The 25,921-nt window shown below is 45.0% G+C and overlaps 1 protein-coding gene across 4 annotated transcripts in view; it reads left to right on the top strand.

Moving 5' to 3' along the window:
• MED15 (mediator complex subunit 15) overlaps positions 1 to 13,258 on the top strand; it is a 161,379-nt gene extending 148,121 nt beyond the window's left edge. For all 4 annotated transcript variants that reach the window (XM_033953768.1, XM_033953765.1, XM_033953766.1 and 1 more), the window contains 4 exons: positions 6,718 to 6,878; positions 9,862 to 10,028; positions 11,682 to 11,780; positions 12,125 to 13,258. In XM_033953768.1, coding sequence (XP_033809659.1) covers positions 6,718 to 6,878; positions 9,862 to 10,028; positions 11,682 to 11,780; positions 12,125 to 12,261 — 564 coding nt within the window. In that variant the 3' untranslated portion in view covers positions 12,262 to 13,258. The remainder of the gene's footprint in view (positions 1 to 6,717; positions 6,879 to 9,861; positions 10,029 to 11,681; positions 11,781 to 12,124) is intronic.
• Positions 13,259 to 25,921: the final 12,663 nt, after the last annotated feature.

Raw genomic sequence — 25,921 nt, 5'->3', positions numbered from 1 at the left:
ATCGTCTCCATTGTCTAACTGCAGTGTAAGCTGATGCAGGCACAGCACCAAGCAGTTCTGTGAGTACAGTCTATTATCCCAGGACAAGCAAGCAGGCAGCATATTCTCACATGTGGGTGACGTCACTGATGGAGCCCTGGTACGGACACTTTAAAAGTGCATCGCTACTTTAAGACTTCAGAAAGTTTGCGTAGCCCGCACCATGCCTTCCCGCCCTACTTAGGCGCGCAGTCCCTCAGTTCTTAGTTTTCCGCAGAGCTAAGAAGTCGTGTTTTTCAACAGCCATTGAATATTTTTCCTTGCCTTCCTGCTCTCGCGTCTGTTTTTCTTAAGAACATAGAACATAAGAATTGCCGCTGCTGGGTCAGACCAGTGGTCCATCATGCCCAGCAGTCCGCTCACGCGGCAGCCCTCTGGTTAAAGACCAGTGCCCTAACTGAGACTAGCCTTGTTCAACAGGAACTTGTCTAACTTTGTCTTGAATCCCTGGAGGGTGTTTTCCCCTATGACAGACTCCGGAAGAGCGTACCAGTTTTCTACCACTCTCTGGGTGAAGAACTTCCTTACGTTTGTATGAAATCTATCCCCTTTCAACTTTAGAGAGTTGTCTACTGAGTCTATCCCCTTCAGTACCTTGAATGTTTCGATCATGTCCCCTCTCAAGCTCTTCTGTTCAAGGGAGAAGAGGCCCAGTTTCTCTAATCTTTCGCTGTACGGCAGCTCCTCCAACCCCTTAACCATGTTGGTCGCTCTTCTCTTGACCCTTTCGAGTAGTACCATCTCCTTTTTCATGTATGGCGATCAGTGCTGTATGCAGTACTCAAGGTAATGGCGCATCATGGCAGGTACAGTATAGAGGTGAGGGTGTACCATGGCCCGGTACAGTATAGAAAATAAATATAATTCTTTAAAATATGTATTTCTTTCTTTGCTGTCTGTGGGTTTTGGCCTGGCAGGGCCTTTCGTATTCTCTCAGCCATCGAGTTTAATTTGGCTAAAGCGGTGTTCCCATCCATGTCATGCCCGCTGACGGAATTTAAAAAGTGCGCTCAGTGTTCTCACACTATTTTGCTTATGAACCCTCACAGCTGGTGCCTGCAGTGTTTGGGTCCCGAACACTGTGTTCAAACATGTAAGCACTGCTCTTCCTTACAGAAACGTACCATCAAAAGTCATATCCTTCAACAGGAGAAACTTTTCGGTGTCACCATGGAGGGATATACACCATTGACACTGTCTACATCAAAGACTTCAGCAATTCTAGAGGTACCAACATTGCCACCGGTGTCACAGCATATCGCGCCTTTGGGTAAGCTGTCTAAGAAGCCATCCCCTTCCCCATCAGGGACGCAGGTCATAGAAACATAGAAACTGACGGCAGAAAAGGTCCACGGCTCATCCAGTCTGCCCACAACAATGACCCACCCCTACCTTCCTCTATGAAGAGATCCCACGTGCCAATCCCATTTTTTCTTAAAATCTGACACGCTGCTGGCCTCACGAAGGCATTGAGTCAATTCATGCCAACCAAGCACAAGGCCCAGCAACCACTTCCATTATCGAGGGGTGCTTCCATTATCGAGAGGAACTATAGACTGGTGAGCTAACCTCAGTTCCGGGGAAGATGGCCAAATCACTGATCAGGGAAGGTATCAATGAGCATATAGAAAGAAATAATCTGATGGGAACAAGCCAGCATGGCTTCTGTAAAGGACGATCATGCCAAACGAATCTACTGCATTTCTTTGAGGGGATAAGCAAACAATTGGACCAAGGTGACCCCATAGACATCGTATATCTGGATTTCCAAAAAGCCTTCGACAAGGTTCCCCATGAGCGCCTACTGAAGAAACTGTGGAGCCATGGGGTGGAAGGGGACGTGCACAGATGGATCAAAAATTGGCTGGCTGACAGGAAGCAGAGGGTAGGAGTAAAGGGACACTACTCTGACTGGAAAGGGGTCACGAGTGGTGTCCCGCAGGGGTCAGTGCTGGGACCGGTGCTGTTCAATATATTCATTAATGATCTGGAAATGGGGACAAAGTGCGAAGTTATCAAGTTCGCGGACGACACAACTCTCCAGCAGGGTCAGAACTGTTGAGGAATGCAAAGAACTGCAGAGCGACCTGAACAAACTGAGTGAGTGGGCAAAAAGATGACAGATGAGCTTCAATGTGGAGAAATGTAAGATCTTGCACATAGGGAAGGGGAACCCCATGTACAGCTATACGATGGAAGGGAGGGTACTGGGGGAAGGCAACCTAGGAAAAGACCTGGGGGTATTGGTGGATGAAACAATGAAGCCGGCGGCACAATGTGCAGCGGCCTCAAAGAAAGCGAACAGAATGTTGGACATTATCAAAAAAGGTATCACTACCAGAACGAAGGAAGTTATCCTGCCACTGTATCGAGCAATGGTGCGCCCACATCTGGAGTACTGTGTCCAATACTGGTCGCCGTACCTTAAGAAGGACATGGCGATACTCGAGAGGGTCCAGAGAAGAGCAACAAGGATGATAAAGGGCATGGAGAACCTTTCATATGCTGAAAGGTTGAACAAGTTGGGACTCTTTACCCTGGAAAAGCGGAGACTGAGAGGGGACATGATAGAGACTTATAAAATCATGAAAGGCATAGAGAAGGTGGAGAGGGACAGATTCTTTAGACTAGCGGGGACAACAAAAACAAGAGGTCATTCAGAAAAACTGAGAGGAGACAGATTCAAAACAAATACAAGGAAGTTCTTCTTCACTCAGCGGGTGGTGGACACCTGGAACGCACTTCCAGGAGAGGTGATAGGACAGAGTACAATACTGGGGTTCAAAAAGAGACTGGATGACTTCCTGGAAGCAAAGGGGATTGCAGGGTACAGATAGATGGTTACTTACAGGACATTAGGCGAATAGGGTATGAATGTTTTAGGTTAGAAGCACTTACAGGCCATGGACCTGGGGGGCCGCCTTGGGAGCGGACTGCCGGGCACGATGGACCCCTGGTCTGACCTGGCAGGGGCAATGCTTATGTTCTTATGTTCATCCTCTCTGGAATGTGTTGTAGCACATGTGGTATCGGCGACTAGGCAACAAGTACCGGTGCTTACTCTGAAGCTCGATGCTCGATGCTTTGCTTTGTGAGGAGCTCGGAGACCAATTTCAATTGCTGCTCCCGGCATTGAATCCTCCAGTACCGGTCCAGCCTGAGCCTAACACTGCCAGCATCACCGGCACCATCACAGGGAATCGACATGTTGATCCACTTCAGTGCCGAAGCATCAATCTTCTCGACACCGGTCTCCATCTGTCCAGCATCACATGTCTTCATCCAGTCATTCTTGGAAGGTGTCTCGGAAGAGAAAACATTGAGACCCCCAACACTGGAACAGCAGCAATCCAAGCAACGCTCCCCTTTTGTGCTACAGGACTCTGACTCCATCTACTACCAATGCTGAGGATTCTCCTACCTCGGATTCTCCAAGACTCTCTCCTGCTATAACTATTTCTCCCACCAAAAAGCTCTCACTAGATTTATAAGTCAGATGGGAAAGGATCTTTCGATGAAATTGGAGGCTGATTCTAAGTACAGTAAGGAGTACCTTGAAACTTTGGACTATGATCATCCTCCATGCTAAAGCTCCCTTTGCATGGGATCCTAAGACTTTCTACAAAAATCTTCAGTCACCACTCGGTGCTGGTGGCTCCTAGGAAACTGGAGTCTCTCTCTCTATGCCCAATTTTCCTCTTCCTCTCCCCATGTGCACCATCTCTTTCCCTCTCACTCACACACTCAGACCCAACAATTGTCCCTATCTATTCCCTCCCTCCCTTGTGTCCTACGTTCACTGCCTTCCAGCCTTTGTACCACCCTCTTCCTCCCTCCCCTAAAGCCGACCCACACTGAAGCCTGCCTGCCCCCCACTGAAGCTGCTGCTGATTTCTCTCTGCTACCCAACATACTCCATCCCCCCATCTGCCACCGCCCCCCGCTTCTGCCACCACCTGACATGCTCCATCCAATCATCCCCCACCACAACTCCGGGCAAGGAAGGGCCAGGCACATGCAGTGATTGCATGACACCGGCCCATAAGCCTTCCCCCTGACGTCAATTTTGACGACGGAGAGAAGGTTCTGGGCCAGCCAATCACTGAACGTAATGTATCAGGTGGCAGGAGGAATTGGTGGCGGCTTCAGCAGGGGGCAGGCAGGGAGAGATCCTGGGCAGCGGCCAGCCCCCATACTCCCAACAGGCGGCCCGCATACCCCCTGGGATACGCGTACTGCAAGTTGAGAAACATTGATCTATGCCATGTTTTTGAAGAAAAAGGACAAAGTTTTGGCGTTGCTGGATGTTAGGAAAGCTGTTTTCTGTTACTTTGAGGTGATGAATTATTTTCATCTCTCAGATCATCTTTTTGTACTACTGAGTCCTAGTCACATGGGGAAGCCGGCTTCTATGGCTTCCATATCAAGATGGATTTGCATGGCTATTTCTTCAGCATGCATCAGGTGTAGAGAGCACATTTTATGAGGAGTACGGCTTCTTCATGGATAGAGTCCTGTACATTTCCACCTTAGGAGATTTGTAAGGCAACTGCATACCTTTATGAAGTTTTATAGGGTGGATATAGCGAGCACATCTAGTTGTCATTTTTGCGTCCTCAGTGCTAGCAGCAGGCTTTCCTAGACTCAGGGGACTATTTTGGTACGTCCCACTGGTTCAAGACTTGTATGCCTTTTGTACTAGAAGAGAAGATTAGGTTCTTACCTTGATCATCATCTTTCTAGTAGAAAGGCACATGAGTCTTGAAGGCCTGCCCTGTCAGATTTCAGTTTAGTCTGCTTACTGTCTCTGATATGTATGTATTTTGAGATTCTTGTCTTTCTCCTGTCAAGCAGGTCCAAAGAGTGATGAGATAACTCTCTATTGCAAAAAGGCATATAAGAGACTATGAGAACTGCAATGCTTGGTGCACTCTGGTAGGTGGTTTGTCAAGCCCCACCTTGTTTTCTGTTATGTGCTATTGGCATTGGTTTAATTAACTGTAATAGTTTCAGAGCATAACAGATTTGTCTTTGTTGGGGAGTTCCCCATGCCCCTCCTCTTTATTTCTCCTCTTATATTGGTTATCAACCTCTTTAGTACAAGCTGAGAAGAAGCAGCATAGCCAAGTGATGGAGGTGGAGCCAAAAAAAGTTAAATGACGCCTTCTGCACAAACTTGATAAGGATCTGATTGTGGATATCCAAAAGTTTGGAACGAAAGAGGAGGTGCTGCTGTTGGAAGATTTCAACCTGCCGGATGCGGACTGGAATGTTCCGTCTGCGGAATCGGAAAGAAGTAGGGAGATTCTGGATGCCTTTCAAGAGGCTCTGCTCAGACAAATGGTGACGGAACCCACGAGGGAAAAAGCGATATTGGATCTGGTCCTCACAAAAGGAGAGAGTATCTCTAATGTTCGAGTGGGTGCTCACTTTGGAAGTAGCGATCATCAAATAGTTTGGATTGATATAATGGCTAAAGTGGAGAGCGGCTGCACGATACTTAAAGTCCTAGATTTCAAACATACGGACTTTAATGTAATGGGAGAGTACCTGAAGAAAGAGCTGTTAGGAAGGAAGGACATAAGAGAAGTGGAAAGACAGTGGTCTAAGCTGAAAGAAGCGATAAAAATGGCTATGGACCTTTATGTGAAGAAAATCAATAAAAACAAGAGAAAAAGGAAGCCGATATGGTTCTTCAAACTAGTGGCGGAGAAAATAAAGGCGAAAGAGTTGGCGTGGATAAGTTTTTAACTTTTGAACTACAGATGCAGGTCTTTTGGATATTGAGGAAATTGAGACATTATAGATGTTACTTTGATCTAGATAAATTCAGAATATTATCACAACTGGATTACTATATATAAGCAGTGGAGCAAATGTTCACAAGCAGCTACAGACTCTTTAAAACACGGGAGACAGATTTGATGTTCTCAGCTTGTCAGTTTAAAAATATTTCTGGCTTCTACAATAAGAGTTAGGACAGGTAGTTGTTACCTTGAATCCTCAAAAAAGATCCATCATATCGGCATCTTTTTCCTATCAAACGGCAAAATGGTGGAAGCTATTGCCTGTACAGCTTAGAATTTCTCAATATGGACTTCTTGTAAATTGTTGAAAGCCGCCTTATTTAAGAAATTTACCCCTCCCCCCCTTTTTTTTATAAAACTGCGCAAGAGGTTTTTAGTGTCAACTGGCACGCTGAATGCTGTGCGCTGCTCCAATGCTCGTAGGAACTTTATGACTGTCGGAGCAGCGCAGAGCATTCAGCACACCGGCCTTTGCTAAAAAAAAAAAAAGGGGTGGGGAGTTTGTAATGGTTAAAGATTTAAGTATTTTATTTGTGCAAGGAGAATGATTTATTCCTAGGAATGCCTAGCATTCTGTTTGTAAAACATACTGAACTCTTTGTGAATATATGTGGGATATAAATGACATTATGTAGTTTAATATAATTCCTCATCCTTCCACATTGTAAAGCCGAGGTGTGTGCTGCTGTGAACAGGTATGCTGCAAGGGATCTACTTATGTAAATATGTTGCATAAATGTGAGATGTGAAGTAAAACTGAGTCTTAGTGGATTAAATAGCAACCTTAGTTTAAGAAACACATCTGATGCAGAAGTTGATTTTCAAGGATAAACCTGTGCTGTTTCCTAACAGCTGTGTATCTTCATTCTAGCCAACTCCCCCTCCTCCAACAGTGCCTCCTACCAAGCAGCAATATCTGTGCCAGCCCCTTCTGGATGCTGTCCTGCCAAATATACGTTCACCTGTCTTCAACCATTCTCTATACCGGACCTTCATGCCAGCCATGACAGCAATTCATGGTCCACCTATTACGTATGTATTATTTTGAATGTGTATACTAAATGATTATTATACTGTCTTTTTCCTGAAAAGCTAGTTAAAAATGCCAGCATTCTGGTCATGTTCTACACTGCAGGTCCAAAAAAGCAAACGGGCAGCCAATCCGCAAGATCCAATGCGGTAAAAAAGAAACAGATCAGTTGGAAAAGTCCTTTAAACAGATATTTATTAAGGAACTGCACTTAAAATCAACAGTAGCCTGATACCGCCATGTTTCGCTCCCTCCAGTGGCAGCATCAGGAGCTATAAGAATTGTTAATAAATACAGTATATAAAAAAAAGTGTTAGTATAAGAACTCAAAGCATGCAAAGATTAAAATCATTAATTACATAAATAAAGTTAAGAATATCAGAAGTCAAATATTATGACCGGGATAGCCATGCAAATGGTTACTCGCAATTGGAAAAATTGGGACCGCCTTAGTTTTACTTTTTGGTGGGCGAATTTATGCTTAAGTTATAAGTATGAGAAAATGAATGCTGACATGCTAGGGCATACTAAGATATTCAAATTAGTTTGGGGTCCATTGACGTCTTTTGTGGATTCGTTATAGTTGTCCTTTATCTTTATTTTCTGTTGTTTTAGCACCCACACATCCAGGGGAGGTGGGAGGGGGGTATATCTTTTGTTTGGTATTATTCCCTGATGGAAAATGTTGGATGGGAGAGAGAGTTTTATTTTTGTATTGATACTGATTGATTATAAGTGCTTATTTGATTATTATATGTATGTATGTATGTATATTGTATTGCACTTTTTGTTGGCTTTGAAAACTAAATAAAGATTAAAAAAGAAGGTTCATTTAATAAAATACTTCTAGACCTTTTTCATAAGCTGTCTTTTTACCAATGTATCATTGCTGATTGAGAAAACATAAAAGCTATAACTATGATACCAATAAATGTGGTCCATTAAGCAAAATAATAGTAAATTTAAAGAATAACAGAGATTTATGTAATTAATGGCTTTGAGCAACCCACATGGGCTTTAAAAATTTTTTTAAATTATTTTCTGATCAAGCACAATCAGATTCATGGGAAAAGCTTCAATTCACAGATTTTCCAACTTTAGGTTTTTCTGGACAACTCTAATGATACATATGTCTTCTTATAATCTGTTGTAACACCCTTTCCATTGGAGTTCTGCATTAGAGAATGACACGGGGAAAAAATCTGTCCCCGTCCCCGGCCCACCATCCTCTGCACCGCCCCGTCACCGCCATTCCATTCACCGCCCCATCACCGTCACTGCCATCCCTTTCACCGCCCCATCACCGCCACTGCCATCCCATTCACCGCCCCGTCACCGTCCCCGCAGCATCCATATAAGCCTTAGTACTCTAATATTTAGCGTATTCCATTCTTATAAATCAAAGTTCCTGCTGCTGAACTAGAGAAAGAGATGTTCAGCTGGCAGGGCTTTGTTTATAAATTTTTATTAACACAACTAATATACCACCATAATGTTTCCGACAGAGGACAAGTATGCAATAAATGCATTTTGCTGTTTCAATGCCAGTGCTCAGCAGAACAACAGACAGCAATATGGACATTCACCTTATGTAGTACTTTTTTAATATATAAAAATAGGCAAAATTAGTTGCTGTTTTATCATTATATTTTCTTGCCATTATAGTATTCTTCATTGATCATTTTTCTTTTTAAATTCAAAACAAATTCAACCTATCTTGTGTCCCAGCATGAATTCATGTTTCACTCAATTGGCTGTTTCAAGGGAATTAACCCTCCAACTTCCATTTGCAAAAATACCCAATGTTGTTCCTTCTATGAGCAATATTTAAATTATGAGGAACAACATTGGGTATTTTTGCTGAATTGTGTGACACCATTTAGGCTGAACATGAAGATTGAAAATGCCTGGTTAGCCCTGGACAGATGATTTGAACAGCCAGGAGCCTGTCCTGGCCATTTAAATCATTTTGAATATCTAGTCCAATGATAACAGAATTAGGGTGATTATAGAAACATAGAACTTTGTTGATCACTAAAAACAGTGGAGACTAAGGGTCTATCAAGCTCAGCATCCTGTCTTTGACACTGGCCAGTCTTGGTCTTTGGAACTGCCCATTTGTCAGAAGCAATAGGGATTAAGTGACTTGCCCAGGGTCACAAGGAGTGTAGTGTAGCTCTAACCACTGGATTTAGAAGTTGGCTTCTTTTGGGATCTTTAACTCATCATCGCTAGGACTCGAATCTGAGTCCGTGGCACCTAACATAAAATGGAATTAGTATGGCAAAGTAATGAAGAATGGTCCAGCAGCCCCCACCCTCCCTCCACCTCACCTTATATTCGTTCCGAGTTTGCCGGCTTCCTTTTTCCCTAGCCGCACGCGTTCAAAAAGCCGTGCATTTAGCCAGCTCCCTCCCTCCACCTCACCTTAAATTTCGAGTTTTCCGGCTTCCTTTTTTCCGAGCCGCACGTGTTCAAAAATCCGTGCACGCGCGGCTGCGCGAGTCAATCAAACTTCTCCTCTCCTGCAACTTCCTGTTTCCGGTTGCGTCAGAGGAGAAGATTGACTCGCGCAGCTGCGCGTGCACGGATTTTTGAACACGTGCGGCTCGGAAAAAAGGAAGCCGGAAAACTCGAAATTTAAGGTGAGGTGGAGGGAGGGAGCTGGCTAAATGCTACGGGCGGGCGGGCGGTGGCTTCGGGGACCGCGCGATCCTTGATACCTCACTGCGGAGACAAGACCATTCACCACCCCGCGGGCGGTGAATGGCCTTGTCCCCGTCGCCGCAGCGACTGCTAGTTTTCTTCCCCGTTTTCGGCGGGTGACCCGCGGCTAAAATGCGGTGGCCGCGGGTAAACCGCCACCATGTCATTCTCTATTCTGCATATCCCAGCCTCTTTTCTTATGATCTATGATCTTACTGTGTGTTAAATTTCACCTTTGCTGCTCCTCTTGCCAGAACTAAAGTGATGTGCTCTTTGCAGGACCCAAATATTCTCCCCTCAGAAGCGGAAATTTGAAGACGACGAAAAGCAGACCATACCAAATGTACTGCAAGGAGAAGTTGCAAGATTAAATCCTAAATTCATGGTTAATTTGGATCCCTCTCACTGCAGTAATAATGGAACAGTCCATCTCATATGTAAACTGGGCAAGTAGGCAGATCTTCATTATCATAAAATTGGCTTGTATGACCTGGGGTGAATTTTAGTTTAGTATCAAAGTTCAAAAGAAACAGACAAAGCAGTTAAGTCCAAAAGGCCTCATGTCTGAGTGCCACATCCAAGAGTGCTAATTGTCTGTTACATTTTGGATATGGGTGTAAAAGGCAAATGACTTTCAGCACACTAGGGGATATGAGAATTAAATGAAATGAAGCCTAGCAACACTGTGGGAGCTAGGGTAGGTGGGTTGGAACCAGCAGGCTACAATGCCCCAGACCACCTAGTTTTATGGTGACAAGTTATTCAAGAAGGTCATTGGGTCACCTAGATGGTCAGATGTTTGGGCAACAGTCTTGTTGGTTAAGATTTTTATAAATCTTTATAAGCCAAGATAAGAGGATTAAGTACAGGATCTTCAAAGAGGATAAGTGATTTATTACAGGAGGCCAAGCTACTGGCATCTAGTATTTATAACTAGACAGACAAGATATTTTGACTGTTCTGTATTTTAAAAAATAGAGGCAGAAAAGACCAAAGCAGCATAGAAAAAATATAATAGAATTTACCACCCGGGGAGAAAATGATAGATAAATAGTGAATAAGAGTTAGTATTACATTCTGTAGGCATGTATAAAGAATCATGATCACAAAAAATTGCACCCTCCAAGATACAGGACAAAAAAGTCACCTTTCTTTACAAAAAGGGAGAAAAGACCTCAGTGTCTAATAGGGGCTCTTTAAGCTTCCCATATAGACAGGCTAGTTTTAAACAGAATTTAATCCTAGCAGACACATCCTTGGTCAGAAAAACTCCCAATTAGTAAGTGAACCTCTATTCTAATTTTCTAATAGTTTTATATATTTTCTTATAGTTTTATATATTTTTTTAAACTTTTCTTCAAACAACAATTGTCAAAAATAGAAGTCACTTATCTGAGCACTTCGATATTCAGGTGTAGTCCTGGAGTAAAGCAAGCAGGAAAAACTGCTCTATGGAAAAAAGCTATCAGTCAAAACATTCTTCCAAAATATCCAAATATTTTGGAAGAATGTTTTGACTGATAGCTTTTTTCCATAGAGCAGTTTTTCCTGCTTGCTTTACTCCAGGACTACACCTGAATATCGAAGTGCTCAGATAAGTGACTTCTATTTTTGACAATTGTTGTTTGAAGAAAAGTTTAAAAAAATATATAAAACTATAAGAAAATATATAAAACTATTAGAAAATTAGAATAGAGGTTCACTTACTAATTGGGAGTTTTTCTGACCAAGGATGTGTCTGCTAGGATTAAATTCTGTTTAAAACTAGCCTGTCTATATGGGAAGCTTAAAGAGCCCCTATTAGACACTGAGGTCTTTTCTCCCTTTTTGTAAAGAAAGGTGACTTTTTTGTCCTGTATCTTGGAGGGTGCAATTTTTTGTGATTTATTTTGGGCATCCTTTTCTTGGTTTTTTTAAAGAATCATGATACCATCGGTGTGATTTTTTTGTCTTTATATAAGCTCCATCAGTACTAGCATTCATCTTATGCTCCTGTTCAGAAGCTAGGTTCCCTCATAGAGCAGGAAGATCCTTACAGCTTGACAGATCCATACTGTCCTGTGTGTGCGTTTACAGCTTACATTAACTCTTTGTTTTAGATGACAAGGACCTTCCGAGTGTACCACCACTGCAACTGAGCATCCCAGCTGACTATCCTGATCAGAGCCCTCTGTGGGTAGACAACCCTAGGCAGTACGGTAATGTGCTTAGCATTTTCCTTTTCATTGTAAGATAGCATTGTAATAGGATCTATAGATAGGATTGTGTTCAGTTTACCTAGGAATCTTGTGCTAGTAAAGAGAACAACATGAAATGCAGACACTGCTTCTCATGTCTTAATATCTCTAGGTGACCACGTTTGCTGTCTAAAACTGTGCCTAATTTTGTGTGTCAGCTTTGGAAATAGTGGGATAGTGTGTGTAATAACTGGCACCATTCAGCTGTGCTTGAAGAGCTGAAATGTATTTTAGAATATGGTGGAGACGGCTCCTGTGTAACAGTGTACAGCAAGACTTTAACCTGCCTTTCTATTCCTTTCCAGAGGCCAATCCATTCCTGCAGTCTGTGTATCGGTATATGACATCAAAACTTCTGCAGCTTCCAGACAAACATTCAATCACAGCTCTCCTCAATACCTGGGCACTGAGCATCCGTCAGGCCTGCCTTTCAGCTGCATAGGAAGCATTGACAGGGACTATGGAGAGAAGCTGCCTTTAGTACTTGGAACGGACTGCTAATTAGATTTAGCCTCTGTGTTATCATCTGCTATCTTGGTGGACCTGCTTTACATACACCCTTGGAGCTGTTTACATAATTCCGTTTAATGCCAGAATGTTTGAGGAACAAGAAGAGTTGGGATTTGTCTTCTAAGACAAATGTATTTCTAGACTTCTATTGCAAAATCAAACTGGTTAGGATGGGAGAGTATTAACATGCTTCTTAGACTTTTCACCAGATTTAGTATTCCTGAACACACACTGCACACTCTGTATAGCTGTAACTTGCGTGGAGGTCTCTGGCCAGGTACAGATAAGACTGGCCCTGGCTTTCAGAGATGTGGCAGGAACCAGCGTGACCTGCCTTTCTCTATTAAACAGAGCCAAGGCTAGCTTCAGTTATATGGTAAGGCACGATTCTTTTTTTTTTTTTTTTTTCATGTGCAATACACTGTAGTTTGAGGGGAGGTGTTCAAAGAATGTTAAGAGCTGTTCCTGAAATTCAGTGCAAATAACTGATAGCAACCAGAGCAGCTGAACAGTAGGTTCTCAAGGCTCCATAGCATTCCCCTTTATTTATGATATCCAGCCCAAGAATGATGACTTCTAAGATATGGTTCTACCTTGATTATGCAAAGAAAGTCATGTACATGTTAAGTCATCCCACTGTTTTGATGTGAAAGAAGCAGGTCAGATGCTCCAGCTGCAGCATGGTACTTCATCTGAATCCAAGCATAAAGAAAATGATGAAATACTCTAGTCATCTCATTGCTTTCCTGAAATCCTGGCCTTAGACTTATTCAATTCCCCTCCCACCTCCTCCAAGATACTGTTAACCAATTGCTTGCTTTCTGGTGACTGAAGCAGCCCAGCACTTCCTGACATTTTGTACATGAATACTGTACTGTTTTATTATGTTTTACTTTATTATAAATTGTTCCAGATTTTGGCTTCTTTAATTTTCAGCTCTTTTCTAAACTTTGTTCCCTCTGTGGCATGGAAAAGGTCTGCACGGTGGGCACGGATGAGGAGAGTGATATAATGAAGATCTGCGAGTGGTGCTGTTTGATTCAGTAAAATTTCAAAATTAAACTGTCTGACATTCAAAAATATTTAGCCAGCCACTAATGGAGCTTGGTTGGGGCTAGTGGCTAAGCACCGCTGAATATTGCAGTTAGTGCTGAACACAAAGCTGGCTTTTGGGGGTGAAGTCAACACTTGGCTGTTTAAGTGCAATATACTCTAGTTTTGGAGAAGATGTTCAAAGGATGTTAAAATTTGTTCCTGAAATTCAGTAAAGGAGCCAAATGGTACATTAATGGGACCTCATAAATGTCTGTCCTATCTTCCTGTGGTAACCCATGGCTGCTTAAATGCTGAATATCAACTTAGGCACCTATATATTAGCTGGCTTAAAAATAACTGGATATTCAAACCTAAAACTGCACAAGCCCCAGCTTTGAATATCTGGGAATAATGCTATTGGCGGTGAGCAAAACACAGCTGACAGCTGAATATTGACTTAAAGATATATTTTTTTAACAGTGTCCACTGGACCACACTACTGGTTGGCAAGGAGCAGTGTGCCATTAGTAAAAGAGGGAACAGCATCTATGCCACAATCTAAATAGAAGGTTATCCCAGGACAAGCAGGCAGATATTCTTGACACGTGGGTGACGTCATCCATGGAGCCCCGTCATGGACAGCTTTTCAAGCAAACTTGATTGAAGATCTCAAAGTTTGCTAGTGCCTTCCCGCTCCACTAGAGGGCACGTCCCCTCCTCGTGGTCTTCAGTTCTTAGTTTTCCGCGGAGCCAGAAAGCCCTGTCTCTCTTCTCTGCGATCCTGTGCCTTTCTAGCACCGCGGCTTCTTTTCTTGTTTTCGAGTTGGAAGTCGCTGTGCTCTGCGTTTATTTAAAAAAATCTTTTTTTATTTTCGGTTCTTCGTGACCGGGGCGTCCCGGTCTTTTTGTGGCTGCTCGGCTTTGTCTGCGCCGTGGCCCTTCTCTTTGCCTTATGTCCTGGCCTCTCACCGGGTTTAAAAAGTACACGCAGTGCGGTCGGGTTATCTCTATCACGGACCCGCACCGTTGGTGTATCCTTTGCCTTGGTGTCGATCACCCCTCGGACTCCTGTCCTTGTTGTGCCACCCTTCAGCCTCGGGCTCTTCATTGGCTTCGGGCGAAGATCCTTGACCTCTTCGTCATGGAAGCTGGTGACACCTCGACCCCGGCCTTGGTCTTGATGTCGGCCTCGAAGACCTCGGTCCCAGGCAAATCTCCCTCGGCCTCGAAGTCCTCAGGGGCCCCGGCTTCGAAGACCTCGGCTTCAGGTAAGTCTCCTCTTCCTCTTTCAGATTCAGCTCAGCTACCGAAGAAACCTTCCTCGGAGTCTCTGGCCACCCAGGCAGCGAGCATAGTCCTGCTGCCTCGAAGAGACCTACTTCCAAGCCTGCCTCCACTTTAAGGGAATACTCTGCATCGAGGTTGCCCTCGTTGGAGTGCAGTGGAGCACCAGTTCCTCCGAACCCTATGGTCTCCTTGCCAATGTTCGAGGATATGCTTAAGGCTATTTTAACCTCGTAAATCTCCTCGGCTTTGGCCCAACTTGCCCTGGCCTCGACCTCACTCGTTGCGGACCAGCCTGAGTGTCGCGCCGGGGACTCTCGAGGCATATTGCGTCGGTCTCGACGCTTGTCCTCGAGTGATTCATCGCCGGTTCTGTCGAAGTGGACTTCTCCCACCGCCCGCCTCGGGCGAAGTACCAATTGAGACATGCCTCGTCCTCGAGGCAGAGAGCTGCGAAGCGGCCCAGGGATTCTCCCCCGAGGCGAGGTCGGTCCCCGGGTCCCCACACTACGGGGGTCCATTAAGCCGTCGGACCTCATCCTGTCTGACCCCTCTCTTCTCCCGCCCCGGTCTCTGGATCGCGGAGCGCCGAGGTCGAGGACTCCCGCCTCCCTCCAGGGTCGACCAATTTCTTCTCCCCGGGGCTCATCGGAGCGGGCTGCCCCGTTCTTCGTTCCTCAGACCCCGGGGGTCTTCACCTTCCCGGGTTCCTCGACACAAGCAATCGTCGATTCCTCCTCGTTCCTTCAGTGGGGCTTCCTCACCGTCCATGCTTGTGGACACTGATACCCCGGCGCAGTATTCGAGGGAAGCATCCCCCTCATTTTCTGCTGCCCCGAAGTCTCGCTCAGTTTCCCCCCGGGGGGGGGCCTTCTGCGGGTAAGCCGTCCTCCTTCACCAGGTTTGTGTTGGACATGGGCAAGGCGCTGTAATTGGACCTCCAGTCTGATTCCAGGTACACCCGGGAATATTTGGAGGAGATGGAGCTTCCTTCTCCTCCTAAGGAATCCCTTCATCTTCCTTTGAATCCAGTCTTACAGCAGACCTTCTTCCGGAATCTGGAGACTTCTTATGCTATCCCGGCTATTCCGTCCAAAATGGAGTCCAAGTACCAGACAGTCCTCTGTAAGGGCTTTGAGAAGGCTCAACTTTCCCACCAATCCCTGGTGGTGGAGTCTTCCCTGAAGAAGTCTAATCCTTTACGAGTCTATGTGGCTGTACCCTTGGGCCGGGAGGGCCGAACTATGGACAAGTTTGGCAGGCGCCTGTACCAAAACTCGATGATGGCCAATAGGGTGCTGAACTACAACTTCATGTTCACCTCCTACCTCAAACAATGCATTAAATCTTTGCCCTCTTTTCTGGAGGACTTGCCGGTCCGTCGCAGGCGGAATTTTGCCGGCTCCTGGATACCTTGTCGCAGATTCAACTTTATATGTTTCAGGCGTCATATGATGTCTTTGAACTCTCCTCCAGGGTCTCTGCTTTTGCAATAGCCATGAGCCAATTGGCTTGGCTCCGCATCGTGGACATGGACCCAAATCTGCAGGACCGGCTGGCGAATCTCCCGTGCTTGGGCAACAAACTCTTTGATGACTCTCTGAGCATGAGCGCTCCTTCGCCTCGTTGGTATGGCCCAAGGCGAAGCCCGCCCCTCCGAAGTCGTATATGTTGCTCCCCCCCTGGCGCTACCCCCAGAAGTCGACGCCAGTGTTTTCCAGGCTGCCTCCTTGGCGCCAGCACCAGTAGAGGGCCCCTCAGAAGCCTCAGGCACTGGCGATGGCTAAGCACGTGCTGTCTTTTTGACTATCTGGGTTGGGGCGTGCCAGCCCCCTCCGTCCTCGAGCCTTCTCTGCCTATAGAGGGCTGCCTCAGTGCCTTTTCTCCCCGTTGGGCTCTGATCACGGCAGACAATTGGGTCCTCTCTGTCATCCGGAAGGTGTATTCTCTGCATTTTCGGGCACCGCCTCCGGCCCGGCCCCCAGGAGCGTGTCCTTCGAACAAAGCACAACTCCCCCTTCTTCTCCAGAAGGCCCATGCCCTCCTTCGTCTCCGGGTGGTGGAGGAGGTCCCGGTGTTTCAACGGGGCTCGGGGTTTTACTCCCGTTACTTTCTGGTCCCCAAAAAGACTGGGGGCCTGCGCCCTATCCTGGACCTCCGAGAGCTGAACAAGTTCCTGGTCAAGGAGAAGTTCCATATGCTCTCTCTTCCCTTGTTGTACCCCCTGCTGGACGAGGGGGACTGGCTTTGCTCCTTGGACCTCAAAGAGGCCTACACTCACATTCCGATCCACCTGGCCTCTCACAGGTTCCTTCGGTTTCAAGTGGGAAACTTTCACCTGCAGTATCGGGTCCTCCCGTTTGGGCTCACTTCGTCCCCACGGGTGTTCACCAAATGCCTCATGGTGGTGGCGGGGGCCCTGCAGTCGCAGGGTCTTTAGGTGTTTCCGTACCTCGATGACTGGCTTGTCAATGCGCCGTCGCGGGATGGGGTTATTTCAGCGACCCAACGGACTATTTTCTTCCTTCAGAATCTGGGCTTCGAGGTCAACTTTCCAAAGTCCCAGTTGAGCCCTTCTCAGTCTCTGCAGTTCATTGGGGCAGTGCTGGACACGGTTCGCCTCCGCTCGTTCCTGCCTCAGTCTCGGCAAACTGCCCTTATCCACCTGTGCCGGAGGGTTGCCCTTCAGCTCCACTGGCTTCCGATTATCTCCAGAGTCCACTTCAAATGTGCCTGCCTCACTTTCAAGATCCTACACGGTATCCTCCCTCCCTTCATTCCTCTTTCTTGGAATTCCTCTAAACCCAATTCCGCCAGATCCACCCAAAAACTGAAACTTTCCTTTCCCTCTCTAAAAGGCGTTTCACTTGTAGGAAAACTAGGTTCTTCCCTCCCTTTCAGAATCACTCAGCTCTGGAACAACCTTACCTCCCCTCTTAGGAATCTGAGCTCCCTCCAACTCTTCCGTAAATATCTGAAAACCTAGTTATTCTCAAAAATGTAACTCCTCCTCCCTCTCTGGTTATTCTAGTCCTCTAAATTTTCTCTTCATTTTGCCTGTTCCCTCCACTGGAATTCCTTTCTACCCTAACTCTTGTTAACCGTGTCGAGCTTTACGAATGTAGAGATGATGTGGTATACAAACCTAAGGTTTAAATTAGATTAGATTAGACCTCCGCCAAACATGATGATCCTGTTGGGCCACATGGCCTCCACAGTTCATGTGACTCCATGTTTCACCTCCGCATACCGCAGTGGACCCTGGCGTCCCAGTGGAGACAGGATCAGGATCCTGCCTCTCGGTGCATTACGGTGACTCCCTCCTTAAGGCGTTCACTCCGCTGGTGGACGCGCTCTTCCAATCTTTCAAGAGGTTTGCTCTTTCTCGTGCCCCCGCCACAGAAGGTCCTCACAACAGACTCCTCCGCGTATGCCTGGGGGCTCATCTCGACGGCCTCTGGACCCAGGGTCTTTGGTCGAGTGCTGACCGTTGGTGCCACATAAACCTGTTGGAGCTTTGGGCCATTTTCAATGCCCTGGTCACCTTTCGTCATCTGCTTCAGGATCAGGTCATCCTGGTGCGCACGGACAACCAGGTGGCAATGTATTATGTGAACAAGCAGGGGGGTACGGGTTCCCTGTCTCTGTGTCGGGAGGTTCTTCGGCTCTGGGAGTTGGCGATCAGCCACAACATCTTCCTTCGAGCGGTCTACATCCAGGGAGAACACAACTGCCTTGCGGGCAGGTTGAGTCAACTTCTCCAGCCTCACAAGTGGTCGCTCCATGCCTCGATTCTGCGCCAGGTGTTTGCTCGATGGGGGACGCTGCAAATAGATCTGTTCGCCTCCCTCCTCAACTACAAGCTGCCTCGCTTCTGTTCCAGGATTTACTCCCTGGATCTTCTCGAGGCAGATGCTTTCCTGCTGGATTGGTCGGGCCGGTTCCTCGGCGCATTCCCTCCTTTTCCTTTGATCTTGAGGACTCTCGTGCAGCTCAAATCAGCTCGCGCCACCATGATCTTGATAGCTCCTCGCTGGCCCCGGCAGCCGTGGTTCTCCCTGGTCCTTCAACTCAGTGTCAGGGAGCCTCTGCTGCTGCCCGTGTTTCCTTCTCTACTGTCTTAGAGTCGGGGTTCGCTGTTGCATCTCAATCTGCAGTCTCTACACTTAACAGCTTGGTTCCTCTCCACGTGCTTTTCTCCTTCGGCTTCTCTCAGTCGGTGAGGGATGTTCTCGAGGCCTCTCGGAAGAGCTCCACTCGACAATGCTATTCCCAGGAATGGATCAGATTTGCTGCGCGGTGTGCTGAGTACCGCATGGAGCCATTATCTGCTTCTTTGCCTTCCGTGCTGGATTACCTGTTCCATTTGTCTTGGTCTGGCCTCAAATCGACATTATTCTAGTCCACCTCAGTGCGATTGCTGCCTTTCATCAGCCGCTTGATGGGAAACCGCTCTCTGTCCATCCAGTGGTTTCCCGATTTATGAAGGGCCTCTTCAATGTTCATCCTCCACTCAAGCCCCCTCCAGTGGTTTGGGATCTTAATGTGGTTCTGGTTCAATTGATGAAACCTCTGTTTGAACCCATTGATAAGGCTCATCTGAGGTACCTCACTTGGAAGGTGGTGGTCTTGGTTGCTCTCACATCTGCTCGCAGAGTCAGTGAGCTGCAAGCGCTGGTTGCGGACCCGCCTTTTACTGTATTTCATCATGACACGGTGGTCTTTCATACTCATTCCAAGTTCTTGCCCAAGGTGGTTTTGGACTTTCACCTCAACCAGTCCACGGTGTTTTTTCCGAAGCCCCACTCTCATCCGGTTGAGGTGGCGCTTCACACCCTTGACTGTAAGAGGGCATTGGCTTTTTACCTCCAACGCACCAAGTATCATCGGACGACTCCTCGGCTCTTCCTATCTTTTGATCCTAATCGGTTGGGACGCCCTGTTTCCAAGCATACCTTGTCCAACTGGTTGGCTGCTTGTATTTCCTTCTGCTACGCTCAGGCTGGTCTCCTGCTGCCAGGTCGGGTCACGGGGCATAAAGTCAGAGCGATGGCTGTGTCTGTCGCTTTCCTCAGGTCCACGCCTATTGAGGAGATCTGCAAGGCTGCCATGTGGTCTAGGTTCATACATTCACCTCTCACTACTGTCTGGATACCTTTTCTAGGAACGACGGCCAGTTCGGCCAGTCAGTTTTGCATAATCTGTTCTCCTAAATTGCCAACTTTCCCACCATCCCATCCTGGTTAGCTTGGAGGTCACCCACGTGTTGAGAATATGCTGCCTGCTTGTCCTGGGATAAAGCACAGTTACTTACCGTAATAGGCATTACCCAGGAACAGCAGGCAGATATTCTCGCAAATCACCCACCTCCCCGGGTTGGCTTCTTTGCTAGCTATCTGAACTGAAGACCACGAGGAGGGGACGCACGCTCTAGTGGAGTGGGAAGGCACACGCATGCGTGGTACAGCACTAGCAAACTTTGAGATCTTCAATCAAGTTTGCTTGAAAAGCTATACGTGACAGAGCTCTGTGGATGACGTCGCCCACGTGTAGAGAATATGTGCCTGCTAGCCCTGGATAACACCTGTTACAATAAGTAACTGTGCTATGTGGAGCCATGCTGTACTCTATTGTGCCACTGATTGAGGGAGCCAATTAGCTGCATAAGTTTGGTACTACACCCCCAACAATCTGGATTTAGGTTATATCATAGTACTGAAATGGTCACAGTTGCATTTCTAAGTGAAATACATTCTGTTCTTGACTCTGGTAATGTAGTTCTTACAATTTCTCTTGATCTTTCTGCTGCCTTTGACCTTATTGATCATTCTCTTCTATCGTGTCTTTCAGATATTGGGCTAGATGGCACTATTTTGACATGGTTTTCTTCATACTTGTCTAACTGGTCTTTTTCAATCTCAAATTAGGGTTCTATACTTTCACTCTTACTTTTCAATATTTTATAAGTCCTTTAGCTACACTAGATCAAAATTCCAATATTAAAGTTTCTATTATGCTGATATCTTGCTATTACACCCAACTTGCATCTTTCACCAAATTACAACTATTACAGGATTGTCTTTTGTAGTATCCGATTGGATAATGAAATAATTTTGAATCCAGAAAAAAGTGCAGTATGTCGGATGACTGGATTTCATCCGCATCTGTCATTGATTCCTCATTTATTTGGTTTAAATTTTCAACTAGTTCAATCATTTTGCTGTTTGTGTTTCAGTGTAAACGAGGATAGTATGCTGAACCATAGGGTTGTCCATGTGTATTTACAAGCATACTATAGAAGATGTTACTCACAGCTTTTCAACTCCTCCTGCTCCTCCCTGGTCCGCTGCCCCCTTAATTTCTTCTTCAGGCAAGCATGAAGGTGTTATTCTGATCTGCTCCATTTATTTCTTTATTTCGTGATTTTTCTTTTTTCATTTTGTTTGCGGTTTTTTACGCGGCTCTCATGACTGCTGTGCCAGCTTGCAGAGGAGCAGAATTTAGTATGCATCTGGTAAGTGTATCCTTCGGGGACTTGTGCAGTGAGCCTTCTGAAGATTTGTGGAGCTCAGGGTTCTGGGCCCTCAACACTTGTTTGCTTCCTTGACTTGGTCAGAGCTTGAGCACAGGTCTGTTAGGCATCAGTAGTGTCCTTTAGGGCGCTTAAGGTGCCAGCTGCAGTTTTGCCTCCCCTCTTTTCTGCATCCATCATGGCCTAGGGGGGGGGGGTAGAGGATCAGTCTATGTTCCGACTAGTAGCCTGAAGATCTCAGCTTGGCAGTTTGAAGCAGAGAACCCCTCCAGATCCAACTACACTTTAAGGAGCTGAAGCAGGCTGCTGCACCATTTCCGTGACAGCCTATGGGAAAAATCAGGAGGGTCTTGGAAAACTTTGTTTTGACTTTTTCTGCAGTTAGGTCTTTGTTCCCCTTCCTCTAAAATCCTACTTTTTGAAGCTTTTGGTCAGCCCCAACATGTTTTTAAGCGCCAAAATGCCCTGGCTCAACCATGGCCAGAGACAGGGCTACTGTATGTGTTTCTCCTGGCCCATGGTAGACTGGATGATCCGCCGAATAGCACATCACACGGGAACATTAGTTCTTGTAACACCAGATTGGCCTAAGCGCCCATGGTATGCAAATCTTGTATGACTACAAAAGGAGCAAAGTCTCAGACTCCAAGTGTATCCAGACTTGCTCTCCTAGAAGATCCAGCACGCTTTGATTTTATGGTATGGCTGTTGAGCACACAGCGCTAGTCCAAAAAGGATACTCAGTAGTCATTGTTACTTTCCTCACAGCCAAAAATCCAATGATGGTTTCAGTGGATGCTAAAGCATGGTAGACATTCCTGGTACAGCAGAGAAAAGTTAGAGCCAGGCAGTGTCCCCATCTCATTGCTACTGGCATTCCTCCAAGAGGGCTTTGACAAGAGATTGGCAGTGGTGTCCCTTAGAGTTCAAGTAGCAGGGCTCTCATGTTTCCAGGATCGACTGCTTCACTAGCAGTCCACCTGGGCCCTAAAGGGTGCCCTAAGGCCAAGGCCCTTGATTCAAGACCTGTTTCCATCCTGGAGCCTTAATATAGTTTTAGAGGTACTCAAAAGAGCCCTGTATGAGCCCTTACAGGAGGCCTCCCTCATGGATCTGACAGTCAAAGCAGGCTGTTTGGTGGCAATTACTTCTGCCAGGAGAGTCTCAAAATTGCAGGCCCTGTCGTGCTGAGAGCTGTTCCTCAGTCTCCTTCCTTCCTACCGAAGGTTGTTTTGGCATTTCATGTCAGCCAACAGGTTAGGTTACCAGCATTTCACACTATGTTCAAGGCCTTAAATGTTTTGGATGTCAGGAGAGTTCTATTGCATTACCTGGAGGTGACAAATGAGTTTCATCTCATATCTTCTTTTCATGTTAACCAATCAGGTGAGATGAGGCAAATCCACTTCCAAAGGCACTATTTCTAGATGGATTTGTAGAACTATATCTTCTGCATACATCAGTGGTGGCAAACAACCACTGATGTCGTTGAAGGTGCATTTGACAAGAGGTGTAGCCTCCTCTTGGGCAGAAGCAAGGCAGTTCCTCCTGAGGAGATTTGTAGATTAGCAACCTGGTCCTCCCTTTATACTTTCTTCAAATTCTACAGGGTAGACATAGTAGCACAGGAGGATGCTCCTTTTGGGTCCTCAGAAGTACATGTAGGCTCATCTCTCCCACCCTAGACTTGGGAACTGCTTAGGTAGGTCCCTATGGTTCAGCATAGCACAACAGAGGAGTTGTGAGGATTAGATGTCAATAATTCAGCCACAGGTATAAAGTTCAAAGTTCACTTTATTGGTAGTAGCACTGTGAAGACTCGACACTGACAGTGTTTCAGAATCAATAACTTTGTCAAGAGTCTATTGAGCCATAACAAATTAAAAACAATAATAATGTTATATGAAATGCATAATATAAACTAAAAATATCACAGGCGAAAAATAATAAAAGCAAATGGAACAGTACATGCAAATTGTAAAACAAGTATAACAAAACATTTGTTAAACATTTACAATCAAATAAGATTCACAAGTAATAATAAATGTAATACATTCAAAAATATTGTCAGAGTAAAAAAGAACTAGAAAATGGAAAGCAGAAAAGGAAGATGCAAATTAAGAAAAGATAGATATAGATGGAGGACCAAATGAATGTGACAAAGCTCCCAAAAAGTGATTATCAATAAGCCACCACTGAGAAATATGTTTGGAGAGTGAATGGAGCAAATTAAACTTTAAAACTCTGTGTGATCTAATGATAAAACTCATATTTAAATCTGCCTACGTCGAAGGATGATTTTTCTATCTTATGAATAGTACATTAAGCGCAGGTAAACTAAAAAAGTTAAAACATTAAATGGGAGACTAAAGCAACAGGCAAGCACAAAATAAAACATAATGCAAAGGAACAAGACATGACTCAGCACAATGTCAATAAGACTAAAGGATTAAAAGAAAAAATGTGTTCAATCCGAGGCTTAACAGGCAAGCAAAAACATATGTATATGACTAACAATGCACTGGCACAAGATATGATACTGCACAAGGATAAAAGGACTAAAAATTACAATGAGTTAGACCTAACTATGGACTGCTGAAGCGGAGCAATAATTAGGGCATGAATGTGCCACTACCAGTGATATTAGGAGAGTGATGAAATAACAAAACATAAGTCTACAAACAGAATGATATAAACCTTGTGAGCAAGTGACAGTTTGACTTGTAGCCATAACATGACAAAGAGACATAGCATTGGGAAAACTCAAGACGCCAATATGGAATAAAAATATAAAGTATCAATATATGGTAAGCTAAAAGCCAGACACGAGCAGATGTATACATAAAAGATAGTTCTTGCAGAGAAAAGGATTTAAATTCAAAACACAGAAAAACATGTTTCATGGGTTTGAAAATAAGTATATGTCCATGCGCAAGTACAAAACACTAAGCATGCTTGTTTGACATGCCAAATTGGGTGGGAGGCTAAAAGCGCACATTAAACACGAGTGGGACACGAGCTAAAACACAGGCAAACAAAGGAAATAAACACTAAACAGTAAATTTTTAGTGTTTATTTCCACTGCTATGTCTTCTCTTACATTCATTGTTCTTCTCAGAAGCTTTTCAATGTTTTAACTACATTACTGTTCATTCAGTGTTTGTGTTAAATTCATCTGAGCAGATCAGACACCCAGTTTCATACCCCTTGTGTCTTCTTTTGTAGGGCTGTCGCCGGCTTTGATACAAACTGAAGTCAGCAGAGACAAGGGGGAAGTAGATGTTGAAAAGCTGTGGTTGACATCTTCTGCAGTATGCTTGTGAGCACAGATGGCCAACCCTGTGGACAGCATTCCATTCCTATCTACTGGAAAAGATATTATCAAGGTAAGACCCCAATCTTTGTTTATATTCAATTCACAGCTTACATTCCAGGATCAAGTATCTCAAGTACCAGTTCTAGCTTTCTGTCACTACGCCAATTTCGTTCTATTAGAAATTTGCTTAGTTTTCCATCCCTACAAAACCCTTATCTTTTCTCAGATCACGGCTTGATTACTGTAATACTGTTTACACTGGACTACAAAAATCTCAGCTATGTAATCTGCAAATCTTTCAGAACACTGCTGCTTGTTTTCTTCCTTGTGCAAATAAATATCGCATTCAGTTTAAAATTCTGTGTTTAACATTTAGCCTACCATTTTGATACTCCAGCCTAGCTGTCCTCTATAACTATCCCTTATACTCCGTCCTACCCTTTGTGGTCCTTTAATGAACATAGCCAAATTTTGTGTAGATTCATAATGTGCCTTGTTTGGAGCAGGTAAGGCATTCCAGAGCCTGGTGGCCTTGGAAAAAAAAAAAAACCTAAGTAAGATCTGAACCATCATTTTCATAATTCAGACATTATCAGAATACCTTTTGCTTCTCAACTGCTTATAGGCCATCAGTTACCGAGTTTTTTGAGTTCTTTTGAGCCTGAATTACAAACAGTATAGTACAGTTTAAAATTTTTTCTTCCTTCCCTTCCCTTATTTCTACTCCAGTTTTTTCTTGAAGTATATGAGTTTTATTCGTTCCTTTCCTTTTTTTCTGATTTTAGTTATGTTATATTGTAAACTGCATTGACCTGATCACAGAAAATGTAGTACAGCATATCTCTGAATAAACAATAAACAAACAATACAAATAAATTTGATTTTTATCTAAACCCATGGATGTATTGAGAGCGAGTCCCTAGCAGAAGGGATAACATGAATAATTACAGGGACAATTATTAGGCTAACATTAACTTTGAAGCAGATTAAAGACCAGTGCGCCACACTTGACGACTTTTCTTTGCTTGTGTTCTCTTTTGACACGCTGCAAAGTTGCTTCCTAAAGTTTGCTTTAGTGCTGGCAGGGTCACCTCTTTGCTAATCGGCGCTGGAATCCTAGGTGTGAGGAAAGGAAGAGTGATGAAAATACAAAGTTCTCTCTAGCTAGTATCTTGCTTAAGGAGAAAATCTTGCTGGACAAACAGATAGAATTTCACTTTGCTTCTAGCTAGCAAGAAAAGCCTCCAATATTACTACCTTGTCAGCAGCTCTGTTAAAGGCCCCATACCCTTGCAGCTCTATTCTCCTTTTGTACAGGTTTCTTCCTGCCCCAATTCCTACCATGAAATACATTATGTACTGTTAATTTTGTAGTCCTTCTCTGCACTGGACCAAAAGGAAGCTCTCATAGGGGCTCCACCTATA

Source organism: Geotrypetes seraphini, chromosome 8, assembly GCF_902459505.1.
Source record: "Geotrypetes seraphini chromosome 8, aGeoSer1.1, whole genome shotgun sequence".
Classification (NCBI taxonomy): domain Eukaryota; kingdom Metazoa; phylum Chordata; class Amphibia; order Gymnophiona; family Dermophiidae; genus Geotrypetes; species Geotrypetes seraphini.
This window is presented reverse-complemented; position numbering and strand designations above follow the sequence as displayed.